We start from the raw sequence: 18,769 nt of genomic DNA, 5'->3' as shown, positions 1-18,769 counted from the left end.
AGCATAGCCGAGTATTCATCTGGCCCTCTCAAAAATGAAGTAAATGATGTTCGGAGAAGTGCTACAACTCACCCAACTTCAGCAGAGCAGAATTCAGAACTTCCCACCTCTAATCCAAAGCACTCACTATTACATCACTCTACCTCCTATAACTAGAGCCATTTGCAGACCTAAGGGACAGGGCAGGGGAAAGCCCCAGAAAAGAGGTGATGGGGTCACTGGCCACTGGCCCGCGTCCAGGCAAAGCAGAGACTCAGCCCCGGGGCGCGGTAAGAGGGGACGGGCAGGGGCGGGCAGGCCGGCGGGAGGGCAGGCCCAGGGGCGGGGAGAGGGGTGCAGGCCGCACTCAGGACCATCCAGGACACCGGCCCAGCGGCAGGAGCCCCGGCTCGCCAGCCATGGGGCAGCGGACCCCGGCGCTGCCGTCGCTGCTGCTGCTGCCGCTGCTGCTGCTGCCGCCGCCGTCGCTGCCCGGGGCGCTGGGCGGGGTGCGCTGCCCGGAGCCCTGCGCTTGCGCTCCCGACGGCGCCCTGCGCTGCCCCGGCCCGCGGGCCGGCATCTCTCGACTGTGAGTAGGAGGACCTCCAGCCGCGGCCCCCTCCACGCGGGACCCTCACTCGCTTCGGGCCTCCGCCACCCCCCCCCCCCCCCCGCCCCGCCATCCCTGGAAGCGTGGAGAAAGACGCTTAGCCCAAACTTCCTCCCCTTTTAGGGTGAGGAGAACCCAAGGCTTGGGGGCAGCTTTTGCCATCCCGTGCTCCCGGCTGCCCCAGACCAGCTCTTTCCACCTGGCTGAGGCCGCAGCCGGAGGCAGAACCGTTCAGAAGCCTCTGGAGACGGCCGCTCTCTGCTGCTGCTGGAAGGGACCCTGGGTGTGATGCTCCCCAATCAGCAGTCTTTGCCAGAGAAGCCTCAGGGGACTTTGCGCCTCGGGCCAGCCCCGTCGTCTGTCGCAGGTGACTGTGGGCTCTGACACCCTGCGGTCCTCTAGGAATAGAGTGCTCAGGTCTCCTGGCCAGGGTTGGCCTGATCTGTCAACCGGGACTGCTGGCGGACCCACCCGCATACAAGCACACGAGCCACTGCTCGTAGGGGCCCACGGCTTGAATTGCTACTCGATAGCAAAGGCGCCTTGAGCAAGTTATTCCATCTCTTGGGATCTCAGCTTCTTCTGATCTGTCTGATAAGAGGCAAGTGAGAAAGGCCGATAGCGGCACAATCATTCATGAGAGCAACACGGGAGGCCACTTCTCCGCCCATGCCCAGATGTACCTGAGCTCAAACTGATGGTCTAACGAATGAAAGGCCCCGTGCTCGGCACTTGACACATCACCACCTCAACACTCACAGAGTGACTAAGGGAATGCACACCTCAGTGGGCAGATGGAGGAAGCTGTTAGGTAAAGAGAAGAGGGGCCTTTTGCACTAGCGCATCAGTGTCCCCAGATTTTCTTTCCTCCACCTAGAAAAAAGTGCCGTCTACTATATGATTCTGTGGATATCAAATGTCCAGATATTTGATATGTCTGAAAGCAGATTAGTATTTGCCAGGGCCCGCGGAGGAGGAGAGGACCGTGGGTGACTACTAATGAGTGGATATGGATTTGAGGGTGATGATGATTTTCTAAAATTAGATTGTGGTGATGGTTGCCTGTGAACATAAAAGAGAAATGGAAAGAAAAAAAGAGTGTCACAAAAGGATCTAAAAGACACCAGGCTGGTGGAGGTCTTACATTCTAATCATTAGAGATGATGGAATTCTGTGCTGGGGAAGGAAAGAAACCACCTTTCCTTTGAGTCCCCAACCAATAGTCTGTCAGGAGCCTGCTTCATGGAAGGAATTTGCCCTCTCTACTGGGTTGGGCTTCTCCCTGTGGAAGAGTTAATGGGCTTATGAGAATAGTTGTGATTGAGAAATACAGTTTAAGGGTTGAGGGGTCTATATTAATTAGTTTCCATTAATTATCTTGTCAGCTCCATTTCCTGAAGGTGACGACCATGCTGATAGAATTTGTTTCAATCAATCCACAAATCCGTGAAAACTGCCTTCCAAGTTCCAGCCCTTGTCCTTCCCTGACAAGCCTCCCATGTTGCTCTTATGAATGATTGTGCTGCTAACAGCCTTTCTCACTTGCTCCTTATCAGACAGATTGGAAGAAACAGATCCAAAGAAACAGATCTCAAGGTCCCACAGCTATTGAGTAGCAATTCAGGACTTTATCTATTAATTATCTTTTTATATTTGCTTGCCTTTGTAAGAAAATTATGACTTCCTTAATAAAATAAAAAAAAAATACTCTCAGCTCCTCCAAAGTTGGTTCTGAGTAAAGAACCCCTATTTGGGGGGTGGAGGGAATGAATGGGTGGGCCCAATCCCAGTTCCTTCTGAATTCAGCTTTTCACTTAGATCTCTCAGTGGCTCCTGCTGCCACACTCACACTGGCCTCAGAAGGGGAGTAAAGGCTGAAGTGGAAAGAAAAAAAAAAAAAAAAAAAACACTTTCTCTTGCCCCACAGCATGGTCTAGAGAAGCCCAGAACTGCTCAGAAAGATGTTACAGGAAGAAAAAAAAAACAAACAGATTATAGGGCTGACTAGGTTTGGGGGTCAAGGCTCTAAGCTTCCACCACCAGGAACATCCTCTCCTAGACTTTTAGACTCCTTAGCCAAACATGGTGACCCTCACAAGGTCACATTTCCTGAGCACCAGATAGTTAAGAGATGACCTTGTCTTTCAGATGAGAACCCTATGAGGGTGGAGCCTATGTAGGTCAAAACAGGGTAACTTTCTGGCCCAACACAGTGACACCAGCAACCACAGAACAAGAGAAGTGCATATGAAGCAACAGAAGGGTTGTTATTTTGAGGCAGTGTTTCTCAAAGTGTGGTCTTGGACCAGCAGTATGACATCACCCAGGAACTGACAGACTGTGTACTCTCAGGCCCCAGCCTCAACCTACTGAATCAGAAACTCTAGGAGTAGGGTCTAGCAGTTCGCAATTTGAGATGCCCTCAAGTGATTCCAATAAATACTAAAGTTTGAGAACCAAGGCACTGCTCTCCATGAAGTTATAATCTTAGAGAGCAAGAAGTGTATTTTAAACTTCCATGTGCCATACCCTGCCCCCATATACAATACCTACTTATTGCAAAAAAGCATAAAATTAAAACTTAAACTCAGAGACAGATGGAAAATAAGCAGATTGAGAAAAGTTTCATTTTTTTTTCTCTCAAAGAGGAAGAGAGGATGGAATCCATGGAGAAGACAGACAAAGATACAAGGCTGAGGGAGGAATAACACTTGTTGGAGTAAGATCTTGATGGGGGTGGGTGGAGAGCATAGGTCTAAGAACACAGGGGAAGGGTTAATCCTGAGAATAGGAATAATTCTGAGTCCTAAAGGAAGAAGACAGATGGGTAAAGGAATAATTCAATATAAGGCAAAGGACAGGAAAAGTAAACAGATCCATGCTGAAGTTCTTTATCCTTGGTGAAATGAAATGGTAAGTAATAATTATGAAATAGAAAAGTTCTATGAATAACAAGTTCTGAGGCGTTCTCAAGAAAAAGAGAGCTTAAATTATGAGATAAGGCTTCCAGGAGAAGGTGTAGTCTTGCTCCAAGTCATCCATAGGATTTGGTTCTGCAGAGAGAAGGAGACCACTCCAGGTTCTGAAAACTGGAGGAGGTAAGTACCACAATAGATACTGGTTTATGCTTTGGGCTTTTCCGACCCAGTAACCCTAACTTCTAAGACCTCTCCATCTGAAGTTCACTATTTGATTTAAGAGTTACATGGATTACAATTGCTTGTCACTGATAAGCCCACTGCTTGCAAATTTTGAAAGTGGCATCATTCAAATTTTTCCTACTTTTCCATGTTTTATTAAAAACACAGACATTTAAAATCTAAAATGTGATACAAAAAATAGCCTCCACGTTTTCACTCATTTTAATTGGGGGGAAATTTTTTAAGTTGATTTAAAATAATTTTCTTTTCTTTCTCATTAGTTCCAGGCAACTGGAAGGAGGGAGAGAAAAAAAAAAATCTCACCTTGCCCATGGTTATATAAAGATATTTGTCTCTATGACAACATAAAGGTTGATCTGCTTGATATGGAAACAGCTTCTGGAAAATCTGTTAGTAAGAAAATGCTAATAATAATTATGGCAAATTATTTTTTGCATGTTGTACCTACTGAACAGAAATTAAGCTTTTAGACTTTATTATAAGACACAGTCCAGAGACTTTGGAAAGATAAAATGTGCATATCCATCAGTCTAGTGTAACTCCCCTGACATTTTTTCTGAGTGTCTTCCTATTCTTCCCACCTTCAATGGAAACCAGGGTCCAAAAAGGTGACCAGTGCCATAAAGGAATGCACATGTGGAGGGTGTAGCTCCTGTCCTTAAGGAGCCCACAGTCTAGGTGGAAACACACCCCCAAGAAACTGGTTTCGGTGTGGAGTAAGATATCAAGACTCTAAGGAATTCAGAGAATGATGTAATCACTATGGACTGAAGTTCTCAAGGGAAGATATCATGGACAAGGGCTAGGAAGCTGAACTTTGAGGGAGAGAATGTAAGAGGAGTCCTGGTGGAAGAAGCACAGGTGAAACTAGACTAGATTCCTTGCTGAGAAGCAAGGAATAAGGATAAATGAATTATTTCCTCTTCATGTCTCTCCCAGACTCTTTGGGGGAAATTTTTTTTTAAGGGAAGCCACAGTTATCAGATAGCTTTGAATAAATTACCCAGAGGGTTGTACGAGGGAAAAACAATCCTAATATGTATTTCTTGACTAATAAACTTTCAGTAAATGTCATTCTTTAATAGATGGTTGCAAAGATTTTAAGTCAAAACCATGATTAGGAATCACTTCCCCATGAAGTCTTCTCTGATGCCTGCACCCACTCCCACCCCTGCCTCCAGCTTTCCTGTCTGCATACTTACTATGATACCCCGTTTACATAAGTTTTTGAACATATCCCACCATGATGTAATAATTTGTTTAAAGTGTGCCTCTTCTGCTAGAGCAGGTTTTTGAACCTCAACATTATTGACATTGGGGCCAGATATTAATAATTCCTTATTGTGGGAGCAGTTTTGTACTTATAGGATATTTAGCAGCATCCCTGGCCTCCATCCACTAGGTAATAGTAGCACTGCCCTCTCAAACTGTGACAACAAATATATCTCCAGACATTTGCCAAATGCCCCCCTGGGGGGAAAATTCTCCCCATCCCTTGGTTTTGAATCATCCTGCTAGTGTGAGAACTACCTAAATAGGTCTTATTCAACCCAGAATTCCCAGAATCTCACACATAGTAAGATTAAAGTGTTTATTCAGCTACATGACGATTAAACTGAGTAGATAACTGAATGGAAACAATAAACCAATGGAAAAAAGGAAGCATGTACATTAGCTAGTATGCCTCACATTCAAGTGTCATTTTCAAAAATCTCCACCTAAGAAAATGGAGTAGTAAAAGGGTGCTATGGGTAGAGAAGGAAGTTCTTTGTGTTATGTCAGCATCTTGGCCCTAGTCTATCCTTTGAATGGAAAATAGCAGACACATCAGCTTCAGAGAAGCAAGTTCTGAAGTTTATCCATATTCTAGTATATCCCATCTAGATTGTTCTCATTTTTGTTTGTTTTTAACTCACTCAGTAGGGAAGAATCAATCCCCAGCCCAAGATCTACTAATAAAAAAATATGAACCAACAACAACAACAAAAAGGCAGCCAAATTGATACAGATGGATTCCCAGTGGAGGATACCAGGTAACAGCCCCCAGGAAAGAATCCAAAAATGGAGGAAACCTACCAAAATCTTAAAAGTAGGACAATCTGGCCCTACCCTCAGCTTCCCTGAAGATGGGCCAACCAAAAATAATCCCAGAATTAAGAAAGTTCATGTCTACCTCCCTATCCCACCCCTACCTAACCACCTGAAAAAACAAAGGCCCAAGGTAGAGGTTGATCTTGAACCTTAGTTCTGACCTAGTCACACCTTCAAGACAATCCTTAAACCTGGCTGTGCTGATAAACAGATTTCTTGGGAGAAGCTTAGGAAGGACAAGGTTTTATTTTTTTTAAATCATCCTTTTGGGGAAAGTGAATGATAGCCCCTTGCAGGACTCTAAAAAACAAGCAACAACAGAGTTCCCAAAATCTCAACGCCAGTGTAGAGCCAAAAAGGTTCACACATGGATCCCTTTGGCATTGGACACAGCTCCCTCCTTGAAGAGCAATAACTCTTTGGGTTTTTCTTCCTTATCCTTTTTTTTTTTTAATTTCAAAAGCAGTAAACCAGATTAATCCAGGATTCCAGTTCTGCTCCTTTACCCACCTCTATCTTCTTCATAAGCCCCTCAATTGGCTTCTTTTCATATCTTGAAATGAGGCATCAAAGGTCTCTTTCCAAAATATAATCTCCTAGAGTGGCTGCAACAGTGTCTTGGCCATGTGTAACTCTGATCTTACACATGAGGTTTTAAAGCCAGTTGAGTCACAGTGGTGGAGAGAAGCCCTGCTGCTCACTTCCCGAGCCAAGAGGGCTGGCTCCATGGGAGCATATGTGCTTTGTTCCGGCAGCTCCCCTTGGCTAGAGAAAAATCACATTGAATGCAAATTTTAGCAAATTCCAACCCAGCTTTTTTTTTTTTAAGAGAATTAAAATAATCCCACCCACCAGGCAGGTGGGCTCTCTGACTTAGTGGGTAGCTTCTAGCAACTTCTCCACAGGGTCCTCATTTACTCCCATCTTCTGCCTCTCCGGGAGATGACACCCCCTCTCAGGCAGCAAGCCACTCACAGCTACTCTCAATGTGGCCCTAAACTGCAGCTCTCTAATGCCACCTGAGCCAAATTTGGAAGAGTTCAATGTGTAAATAAAATTCAACTTTCAGAATGAAGATTTAATCCTTTGATGCTTTTACATTTATCCTTGACTCTGATGCAATAAGGTTACTCTGCTCCTGGGTTCCTAATTCCATCTCATGAGCAGCAGCAGGCAGCATTTCTGAGCCCAGAGTGGTGGGAATATTCTTATGGGACAGGGTAGGATCCAAACGCCATCCCCAAATTAACCAAATTGATCAATATTGCAAAGAATGGGCAGAACTGGATTCAAGCACCAAGTTCCTCTTCCCTAATTTGCACTGAAAGTTTGGGCTTAGTGATAAAACCTCTGTACTTTCTGTAAAAAGGGACATGATTATACTTGACCCTGATGGGTCTGGCTGTGGTGAAGATAAATGAGAAAGAGCCAAAAGTACCTGGAAATAAAGGTTTCACATAACTACAAGGTATTATTGTAACAATCTGATGCAGAGAAGACTAAAACACCCACAGCCAATATATGAGATTGAACAGTAAATATCTATCATCCAAGGGACAAGCCTGATGGAATAGTTTTGCTCCTGGGAGGTGTTAATGAGAGAAAATAACCCACTAGATCTTCTCAACTTGGAAGGTGAATAAGTTAGAATCCCAAAATAGCAGAGCTCATTATTGCCTGGAGTCGAATATATCTGGCCTTTTCAGCCCAGGCTGAGTTGCCTCTAAAACCTGATTATAGGCTGGTTTGGGTCCTGTCTGCCTAGACAGAACATACAAGCCCATTCGAGGTTTGTACTGAAACGTACAGGACAATTTCAGGATTCAAACACATCATCCCCACCCTTCAGGAGCTTACAGTCTTCCAGATGTAGCAGAGGGAGGACCAGTTCTCAGATGACTTCAGGGAAATGGAGAAGGTGATAAATGCTATATGAGGTTATAAACAAGGTAGGAGTTCAGAGAAGGGAGTCATCTATTATAGCCAAAGTAGCAAAGAAAGCTTGGTGGAGGTGTCATTTGAACTGTAGCTCTTTAAGGTTCATTCTCATAGGGTAATCATGCTAACAAAGTTATCCCGTAAGCTCAGTTTTGGCCAGCTTAGAAAGGCCACTGGGAAGTCACTGTTCAAAGCCTTCTGTCCTCTCACTGACCACCAGCATGTGTTCTGTCTGTGTTATGCATCATCAGTGGAACGGTAAATTATTTCACTCTGGAAACCTTGGGCAGGGCTTTAATTAAGGCTTTTCTCATTTGCAAACAAGATAAATCATCTCTGACAAATTTAATCATAAAAGATGAACTTAATAGAAGGATAGGAAGTAAAATTATTCTGGCAGATCCAAAAAGAATATCTTACATCTTAGGAAAAGGAGATCGAGAAATTTCTCTCTAAATTCCACCTTTACAATGACTCTGTTCCAAAAAGTCCTCCTCTCTGTCCTTCTACTATAAATTTCAATTCCTGAGAAAGAGTCTGATTGGGCCAAGCACCCCCAGCAAAGAACCAACCTGCTTAGTCAACAAGATTCTTTCACCATGATGCTTCCACATAAGGGGACATTTTTTTTCCCAAAAATAAACAAAAAGCCTCAAAAACTGGTGTCTACCAGAGCAGATGAGTTAACGAAAAGTGAAGGTACACATGTCGGTAATCTCAGCCTCTTCAAACCCATCCTAAGATTAATTAAAAGTATGTGGTATATCAGTTGCAACCAGTTTTTACATGCTTACACAAAAAAAGAATTTAAGTGTTGGGACAGAGAATCTTGTCATGAAAGAGCTTCCTGAAGCATATCTGCAATATCACTGCCATGACAACATAATATTCTCTTATGAAAAATATTTCTGAGAAATAATTACAGATGATGCAGACATTCCCTGGGGAGAATTTAACATGTAGTTTTATTTACCAGAGTTATTCTTGTCATGTTATATTATTGCTAGAAGAACTCTAGTTTAAGAGATGGGAGATTGGGTTATTTTGTTTTGTTTCTTTTGAAAACTTTAATTGGTTTTTGAGTACGGGCTTAAATATGTTTACCATTTCCTCTGAGGCATTATATTTTTAATTTAGTTGTTGCACAAATGACTTGGAAAATCTATTATCCAGGGAATCTTCTTAACATCTTGGTTCCTACGATAAGTCATAGACTCCTTGCAGTTTCTTGGGTAATCTGCAATGGCTCTCTTGGAATAAAGTCACTCAGATTGCACTTTCCAATGAGAGTTCCAACTGACTCAACTTTTTAAACTCAATACTTCAATGCAAGCTCTGTAGAGTGGCTCCCTAGAGTTGAAATATTTAATGGAAGGTTATTCTTTAGCATTTCTTTAAAAGACTATTAGGTATGGCCTAAAAGAGATATCTGAGCCCAAATGAAAGACAGCAATTGAGATGGTTTACCCTCCCTTCCGGTTCAGAAACTAGTCAAAGGTACATTATAGACTTAAGGGTGACCCATGAAAAACAGAAAAATCAATTCCAAAATGCTGAGCCCACCACTCCTACCCTCTGCCAAAGAAGTAGAAATGTCATTAGATGTATTCCAGTAGCCTAAATCTTTCACAGTGTGCAGCTGTGAACTAAAAGTATTTATTGAGTTCTTATCTTGTGCTGGATGCCATATTAGTATCATGTAAACATTTTCTTATTTAGACACATTTTATAGATGTGGAATGAAACTTTGACTTGAACCCAGGCAGTCTGGCTCCAGAGTGTGTATCTTAACTACCACACTATGCTGCTTCAAGAGAAAAATCAAGTGCAATTAGTGAAGAAGATGCATCCAACAAAGTATGTAGTGCCTGAGATGGATCTTTAACCAAGGGTAAAATCTGATCAGCAGAGAAGGGTGGAGATATGCCAGATGGTAGAACAGTGTGAATTAAGGCAGAAAAGTTGTCAGACTAATTCAGAAAGCACAAATAGTCTAATTTGTCTAGGGAGGCACTGTTTAGTAGAAATGCAATGTGAGTCACATAAGTAATTTTAAATTTTCTAGTAACTACATTTTATTGTAGGACCCTTTACCGAGAGATGGGACACTGAGGCTTCTTTGCCAGGAAGCAGCGTTTATTAGTGCCAAATCTAGCTCAGCGGATTCACATCCAAAGGCTGAGACCCAAATGCAGTGAGGCATTGCCTTATATACTTTTCGCTAACTTCTTTTACATTTTAGCCCCTTTGTCTCCCTTATTTGGCAATGTACATTTTGATTGGGTATTTTATGGCACAGGGTTGTAACAGGGTTACACATGTGCACCTAGACCTTGATTATGGCACACTACTTCCTCTTTGTTCTGGGAAGGCCCATACCACAATTTAACAAGTTTTTTAAAAAGTGAAATTAACTTTCACAAAATATTTCATTTAATTTAATATTCAAAAAGTATCATTTCAACATATAATTAATGCAAAAATTATTAAGATATTTTACATTCTTTTTTCTCACCAAGTCTTCAAATCCTGGTATAAATTTTATACTTACACTTATCTCAATTCAGACTGGCCATATTTCAACTGCTCAGTGGTCTCATGTGGCTAATGGCTGCCATATGAGGTAGTGCAAGTATTGATTACATGAAAGGAAGAGAGGGTAATACAATTGGCAGATGAAGACTGAGGCTTGAATGCAAGGCCAAGATGTTTGCAGATACTTAGATTGGCTGAGGGGGAGGCATAGAAGACATCTGAGCATAAGAATGCCATAGCGGGAGTTTCCAAGAAGAGTAACCTAGACTGGACAGAGGAAAGCCAGGGTAGAGTGAGGGAAAACCAATTTGGAGACTGGAATAGTCAAGGTGGAGAAAAGAATGATTAAGAGTGGCCGTGGGTAAGGAACGCAGGAGCTAGAGACAGTGCAAAGGCAGAATCCACCAGAGACTGGGTGTTCAATGGTGGAACAGAGGAAGTATTTACACAGGGTACCTAGAAAATTCTCAAATATTACTGAAGGGGAAAAAACAGTGTACTCAAGTGCAGAGGATGACAGAGGAAGTAGAGAAAAACCACTCTGGAAGGCTCCAAAGCTTCATAGAGGAACAGGGATCTGTGCTGTGTCTTGAAGTCAAAGCCTGAGCAATGCCCTGGAAACTGATGGCTCTGTTTAGGGGCTAGGTTTGGGTTGTTTTTGTTTTTTGTTTTTTGAGTCAAAGTCTCATTCTGTCACCTAGGCTGGAGTGCAGTGGCACACTCACGGCCACCGCAGCCTCAACCTGCTTGACTCAGGCAATCCTTCTGTCACAGTCTCCCAAATAGCTGAAACTACAGGTACATGCCACCACACCCGGCTAATTTTTTTATTTATTGTAGAGATGAGGTCTCACCAAGTTACCCAAGCTGGTCTTGAATGCCTGGACTCAAGCAATCCTCTCTCCTCCACCTCCCAAAGTGCTGGGATTATAGGTGTGAGCCACCACGCCTGGCCTGAGGCTAGATTTGCAAATGAAAAGCAGAGGATCATGCATCATGGAGTATCAATAAACCCCTAAATGAACAGTAATGACATGATTTGATTATGGACAACAGAACTGGACCAGGGACGAAGTGATCTAAGTTTTAGTCAGGTCTACCTCTGAATTATCATGTGATTTCAGAGCAATCATTTCGTCTTTCTTTCTTTCTTTCTTTTTCTTTTCTTTTTTTTTTTTTTTTTTTTGAGTTGGAGTCTCACTCTGTCACCCAGGCTGGAGTGCAGTGGCATGCTCATGGCCACCACAGCCTCGACCTAATGGGCTCAGGTGATCCTTCTGCCTTAGCCTTCCAAGTAGCTGGAACTACAGGCATATGCCACTATGTCAGCTGATTTTTTAAATTTATGTTAGAGACAAGGTCTCGCCATGTTGCTCAGGCTGGTCTCCAACCCTTGAGCTTAGGTAATACTCTCGCTTCCGCCTCTCAAAACTCTGGGATTACGGGTATGAGCCACCGCACCCAGGTCATTTCAACTTTCCTAACTTAAGATTCTTGCCCTGTAGACTGAGGGGTTGGAACAAGGAACCTGACTCTGACTCTTTGACTTCACTCTGACTCTTTCAGCCTAATATAATAAGTGCAGGGAGTAGTCAACAATAATTAAAACTACCTGGATGTATTTTTAGGGAGTGTTTCAAAATATTTTGAAGTAAAGCTTACCATTGGATGTCCATCCATACTGACTTTACATTTCACTTAACATTGAGGTCTCAGTTACCTCTAGGTAAATGCTGAAGACAATAGGCCAAAAAATGAAGACACCAAATAGATCTATGTCTTGAAAGCTCAAAGAGTAAAAATCATTTGAAACAAGGGAAGCTATTTTTATTTCATTCCAAGATGAAAGCAAGTTTATTATGATTACTGAGCAGCTTTGAAAAGAATACAGAAATTCTTAAGTCACTGTTAAATGTAGAATAAGATCTTAATTGACATTACATTCTTTTTAATTTAAATAATTAAACTTCCTCCCATTTTGACAAGTTCACTAAGCAAAAAAGCTCTGACCATCTCTGATTTCTCTCTTTTTCCCCTTCCTCTGATTTTGTAGTGTTTTAAAATTCAGGGAGTAGCTCTAGCAATAAACTAATCATCCATGGAAAATGAATGCATTTTTGTAGCTTTCTTAAATCAATAATACAGATGACTTTTTTAAACAATTAGAAGGTAACGAATAAAAATATTTCACTTCTGCCATGTGTTGGACAGAAGGAAAGGAAAAAGCTCTGGCAAGATGACCATAGACCCTACCCAGGTTTTGAGGACTCCAGACTGGTGCTGGATTTCTTCCCTGGCTCTCCTCTTCCTGTGCCCCCGTTCAGTTTGGGGGCTTCAGAAGGCTGGCCTTCCCTGAAAACCACCTTGCACTCAAGATGCACCCTTGGGAAAAACCAAGGGGAGGTGAGAAACCTACAGTTATAATTTGTTTATGCAATACCTGTCTTTACAATGAGAGAGTCAACTGAACAATATTTTCCATTTACCTAGGAAGTTTGCTATTTAAAGGAACCCTGCAGTAAATCCTTCTATAGAACAAAGAACCCTTTGATAATGCAAATGTCTCCCAACTGATAGGTTTTTATAAACAAGACTTCCAAGTCTTCAGCTTCCTTGAAGGAGGACTCTAGAGCCCTCCTGACTGAAGCTCTCCAGCTAACATAACTTTTAAGATTAGTTAACCAGCAAGTGAACTGAACATACTGGCTCCTTCCAATGCTATCTGTGTTACTAAGCTCAAAAGAAAAAAAAAAGGGGCCCAAGCTGACATGAGAAACAACTAAGGAAGAGGTGATAAGGTGACATTATCTTTTTTAAGGTCATTGGATTTATCTGAATGCTATTTGCTTTTCTGTAAATTGTCTCCTGTTGCTGGACTTTGACACAGGGTACACTGGGAGTTTGGCAATCTCAGCTGATTGGGAAGAGGATCAAGCAGAGATCCAGATAAAAGAGTAGATAGGAAGGAGCTCTGAAGATAGGATGGTCCTTCTGGGTAGTCCCACCTTGGAGCAAATGGGCCAGGTCTTTAGTCTATGCATTGCTCAGTTATTGGATGAAGCCTGCCCAAAAGAGAAGACATGACTGAAGGTAGCCATCCTAGTCTAAGAGTATCATTCTAGGAGAGCAACTCAGCTGAGAACTTCACCCACTCTACCAGCAGCTGGAGGAACAAGTACCTCAATCCAACGTCCACTGCAGAAACTAAGCCAACTGCACGGAGTAGTCCCAACACAGGGTGCATATCTGTGCTAAAGGGCCCAGTTTGAAAGTTAGAACCCAGTAGTAAGAGATACTAGAGACTGGGTAATCCTAACCAGATAGCAACAAGGAACAGTTCTGGGACAGCAGTGTCCCGTGAGGAGTAGATATACAGAGATCAGGATCTGGTGTCGGGAAGAAGGTAAGGCATAAACTAGGATGGGTCCCACTTCTAGATGGATTCTGGAAAGGCTACATGATAAGGAATGGAGGCAAAAACAGGCATTGCATGTAGGTAGGCACTGTGGGTGTCCTCCTGTCCTCTAAATATTGTGGGGTCCAGTTTAGACAATGCAAAGAGCTTCATCAGAGTCATAACTAATCACAAGATCCCAGCACTAGGGTAAGTGACTTCATTCCAATCCTAAGGGGGTAAAGATTGCATCTATTTCAACTTTAACCCACAATTGGAAGGGTTGGGGCCTGCATATGGAATTGATGAGTAGATAGAGGTTCCAGAGCTTATGATCTAAGGCAGCCTTGATCATCCAATCTAAGCATTTGTTTCAACATCTGTGGCAAAGGCACTTGGGAAGGTGAGGGTTAGATATAATCCAGGTGACACTGGTGTTGCATCATCAATTCACTTAAAAATCAATGTTTAAAACTGTAAAAGGGACTATGAAAATGTATTAAACATAAGCAGCTGCATGGTTCCACAGTCATATTTTTCCACAGCTCTCACTTTTCGAGAGAGAACTCTCTACCCTGCAATTCAATTCCGTGTTTGCCCAGTAATCCTAATTCTTTACCACCCATCTGAGATGCATAGTTTGGGAAGTATCACCCTCTTTTGCTGAAGCAGAAGGGCTCTCTCCTTCCTTTGTTTTTATTTGCTTTATGCATACCTTCACCCCTTTTCTTGACCCTGGACAGCAGAGCTACTGAACTGTCCTTGCCTTAGGCCTCTTTTTCCTCAGTTATCCTTGGCTTCTGCTCTATACCAAATGATATTAACTAGACCTTTTCACAACAGTTCCTGAAGTTCACAAAAATCTTGGAACACATGTATGCCTAACTTCAAAAAACAACAATAACAACAAATAAGAAAGGAGAAAGGGAACAATGGAGAGACGGAGGGTGGGAGGAGAAAGAATTGTAGGCAGACAGGTAGACAGTTAATACAAATTAAAATATAATGTTTATCTTTTCCATTTGTCTTTTTGGTGTGGAGGGTTACATTGATCATATTTCTTCATTAAAAGTGACATTATCGTTAGTCCATTAAGTCCCATTTTGTTACTTATTTTATCTCCTTCCACTTTTGTACCTCTCGACTCACCTTAGATAACAATTCTAGTATATGTTCATGTGTTTTCTTTTAAAATGTCTAATGCTTGGTCTGCATGCATTTTAATTCTGCAAATAGTATTTTACTGTCTCAGTAATTTCTTTTTTTTTATTAAGAAAGTCTCGGTAATTTCTTACTTGTTCCTCGCAGTCCCATGTTTCTAAGATGCACCCATGCTGCTCTGTGTGCCTCTAGACTCTTGCTTCTACACGGTCACCTGTTTAGTTAGATGTGCATTGTCCTCATTTTACCTACTCCCTCACCAAGAAACTGACACCCAGGTTGCCTACAACCTCCTGATGCCACAAAACTGTGAAGAAAATTTTTATACAGTTTCCTTTAAGTATCAGTTTGAGAATTTCTCTCAGCATATACAAGAGTAGAATTATGGGGTTATTTAGACCATTGTTCACATTACTAAAAATTTCTGGCATCATGGAAAAAATCTAAGATGCATCCATCTGAGAAGGGAGAAAGGGAATATATTCAAATGGTTATTGACAAATTATGGGCCATGTGAGCAAAAAAATCTGGGAGACAGACATTAGGGTGCTTAGGAATTGCTACCGATTGGAGACAAGTAAGAAGTAAAAACATGACATCTCTGAAATAAAACACATAAGTCATTAGGAGAAATAGTTTTGGATTCACAGAACCACATTCTTCGTGTTGCTTCATGGAGCACATCTGTTGTGAAAAGCACAGTGCACCTGCCTAATCCCACTTCTCTCCCCATACTCTGGCCCCCTAGGCCTCATTCTTGACCCAGTTACATCCACAAAGTCACCTGGTGTTTGCTCAGTGTCTCTTTTATGATGGGAACTCTATTTTCACTCTCATCACTACTGCCTTTCCAGCTCTGCAGCACCAACATCAACTCTGCAAATTTCATCTTGTGCCAGGGCTATTCCATAGTCACTGGGGACTGCCAGTGCATGATCCACAGCTTCTCGCATTTCTGTCCAACCTTTGCTCTTCATCCCTCCTCCCTACATCGATCAAAAGCTCAGGCAACCTCCCTGGTCAAATCTGAATGAAACTGCTCCTCTGGGAGCCACACCATGCTCCCATTTGGAGAAGGAGCTGCCTGCTTAGAGGCTCCAGCTTCTGGGCTCCATTTGCATGAATAAACAGCTCTGAAGGGTTCAGTTGAAGCTTTTATGTAAACACTCTCCCAAATATGTTCTGCACTGCATTATCCCCAGCAATAAAGATTCTGGAATCAGAATTTGGCTGTCAGTTTTATTGATGCTGCACGGGGTACAGTGGAATACAGCTTTCTCTACTGAAAATTTATTGACTTGGCAGTGCAGAGAGCAATAAAACTATGTTTTTAATCAGGAAGCCAAGCGGACATGATTCCAGAAGAAATATAGGAAGCAAACATGCCATCACAAGAAGATTTCTTTCCTCACTGTCCCTGTTCTTCTCGGATTCTCTGTTAAGTAAGTTTGGGTGTTGAACTATACACTTGTTGGGACTGTCTTCAGGAACAGAATCAGAGGACCAAACTTGGATTATTTCCTCTAGGTTACTTCATTTCTAAGAGACTGTTGAGCGAAATCATTTTTCTGAAATGAAATTTCTGAAATTTCTCTGCATTAGCACCAAGGGAGGAACTTCTAGTAAGCTGCTTTGCAAGAGGAATAGAGAGAATGTGGCACGCTTCCTCTCAAGAGAAGCAAGGTTATAATGCCTGTCCCTCCACCTTGCTCATTGAGAGAGTAGGTTAAGAATCACAGGCTTTAGCCCAGCGGAAAGGGCATTTGCGTGGTTGATACCTTGTTCATGTTACTTAATCTCTCTGTGACCCAATTTCTTCTGCAATCTAAGAGAAATACCCACCCTGCATCATTGTTGGGTAGGTAAAACAAGGCTATAAGGGGTGTTCATAACTCACACAGCAGTTTACACCAGTAGCAAGTCCCTTCTGGAATTATAAGATATCTAACTTCCATCTGCTTATCATGGAGGTGTTCTTTCCTATCATATTCCTAGATATTCACTTCCTATCTGAAATGTCCTGCTCACTCTCTTCCTCTCTGCCAGTCCTTGGGCCAAAACCATAAACCACTGTTGATACTCAATAAATGCTGGTTGCACATTCATGCCTGCCTTGCAGATGCTTCCTCCTGAATTATCTTCACGGCTGGTTCCTTTAGCATTCATGCATCATCTGATACTGGTTTTGCTATTGCTGAGTGTCATGTTTTTCTCAACTCTCATGTACTGTATAATATTTATCTCAATTTCAAGGATACTTGAATTGTTCCTGTGATTTTGAGTGCCTGAAGGAAATGCTCTCATTGACGTTCCACCCCAAATGACATGAGATAGTCATGTGAGTTAACCAGAGGATCAAAGTGGTCTGGTTGGGATAATACCGAAATAGGCTACCTGGAGAAAACAGTATATGTAGTACAAGATATAGGCGTGTTCTCAGTGAATCTTCCTTTCTCCTGCCTGCATGGTTTCTAATTCTATTTTCACCATTTCTCTCCTCCACTCAAGATCTTTTTGTTCATCCTTCCAACCAAGCCTACAGGACCACTGTAGAGCTATTTATTAAGTATTTACTGGGTGCCAAGCCCCATTCGTTACATGGATTATCTTTATTAATCATCACAGTAACCCTGTGAAATAGAAATTATTGTTCCCATTTTATAGGCAAAGAAACTAAAATCGATGGCTTAAATAACATGTTCAAGGTCACATAGTCAAGTAGTGGGACAGTGAGGATTTTATCCCAGGTGTGTCTAATCTCAATTTCCATGATCTAAACCACAAAATTAAACTCCTTGATAAAGACCAAGAATAAATCATGACACATCTCTTCATTGATATATGTTAGAATCCTCTATCTGAATCCAGTTGTTGGGAACTCTGTAATCTCTTTCTCTCTCTCTCTCTCTCACACACACACACACACACACAAACACACACATAAACACACACAGACACACATTTATTCATGAACTTAAAAGGCACCCAATCTTAAACTCTTGGCTTTCCTTTTTTCTTTTCTAGATCACTCACTTACCTCCCTGTCAAAGTAATCCCATCTCAAGCTTTCAGAGGACTTAATGAGGTCGTAAAAATGTAAGTAAGTTACTGCATATCAAAAGATATTAATAATTGGAACAATAATTTTTTTCTAAGAGAAACACAGTTGAAAGGGGATAATTTCTCTGGGAGATAAATTGTGTTTAGAAAACCATGGTATTTTTATCTTTATAATACAAATAATATCTAGGGACCTTTGAAGAAAAGGTATGATTTTCAAGAGTCATTAAAATACAGATAATCAACCTTGCTTCAAAGAACTGAATGCTTCTTGATAAGTGATGGCACACTTTTTAAGTAGAAAAGAAGACAGATTCCAATCATAAAAACTCTCCTTCTGCTCTTGTGTCACATTTTTAGATAACACCCACAAAGAAGAAAACATGCTGGAAGTTTATTGTGCATCAGAAGATAATTTTTGTATCTAAAATATAATAAGTATATGACAAAAACACAGTACTTAAAGCTATATTGATGAAAGGCATTTGTCAAAAGTATAAAGCAGCCAAATAATGCAACATGACCTCATATCCGACAGATGTAACGTCAATCATCTGGCATCTAGGCCAAAGTCCCCATGCAAGGAGTGAGAACTTTCTTAGGAGCCAAGTACTCCAGCATCCTTCTTAATGTTAGCCTGAGTCAAAAAAAAAAAAAGGCCATTTAGTTCCCACAGCACACCTCTAATCTTAACAACTCATTGGATGTTCAAAGTAAAGGAGATGTTGGCCAGACTTGGTGGCTCAGCCTATAATCCCCGCACTTTGGGAGGCCGAGGTGAGTGAATTGCCTGAGCCCAGGGGTTCAAGACCAGCCCAGGCAATTTGGCGAGACCTCATC

General features: G+C 41.9%; 1 protein-coding gene across 1 annotated transcript in view; it reads left to right on the top strand.

Annotated features, from left to right (window-relative positions):
* The first annotated feature begins 398 nt into the window (after positions 1–398).
* Positions 399–18,769, top strand: part of LHCGR (luteinizing hormone/choriogonadotropin receptor) — a 58,753-nt gene continuing 40,382 nt past the window's right edge. The window contains exons 1-2 of the mRNA XM_008068678.1: positions 399–568; positions 17,894–17,965. Coding sequence (XP_008066869.1) covers positions 399–568; positions 17,894–17,965 — 242 coding nt within the window. The remainder of the gene's footprint in view (positions 569–17,893; positions 17,966–18,769) is intronic.

The sequence above is a fragment of the Carlito syrichta genome, unplaced genomic scaffold (assembly GCF_000164805.1).
Source record: "Carlito syrichta isolate Samal-C Ts95f unplaced genomic scaffold, Tarsius_syrichta-2.0.1 Scaffold311472, whole genome shotgun sequence".
Taxonomy (NCBI): domain Eukaryota; kingdom Metazoa; phylum Chordata; class Mammalia; order Primates; family Tarsiidae; genus Carlito; species Carlito syrichta.
This window is presented reverse-complemented; position numbering and strand designations above follow the sequence as displayed.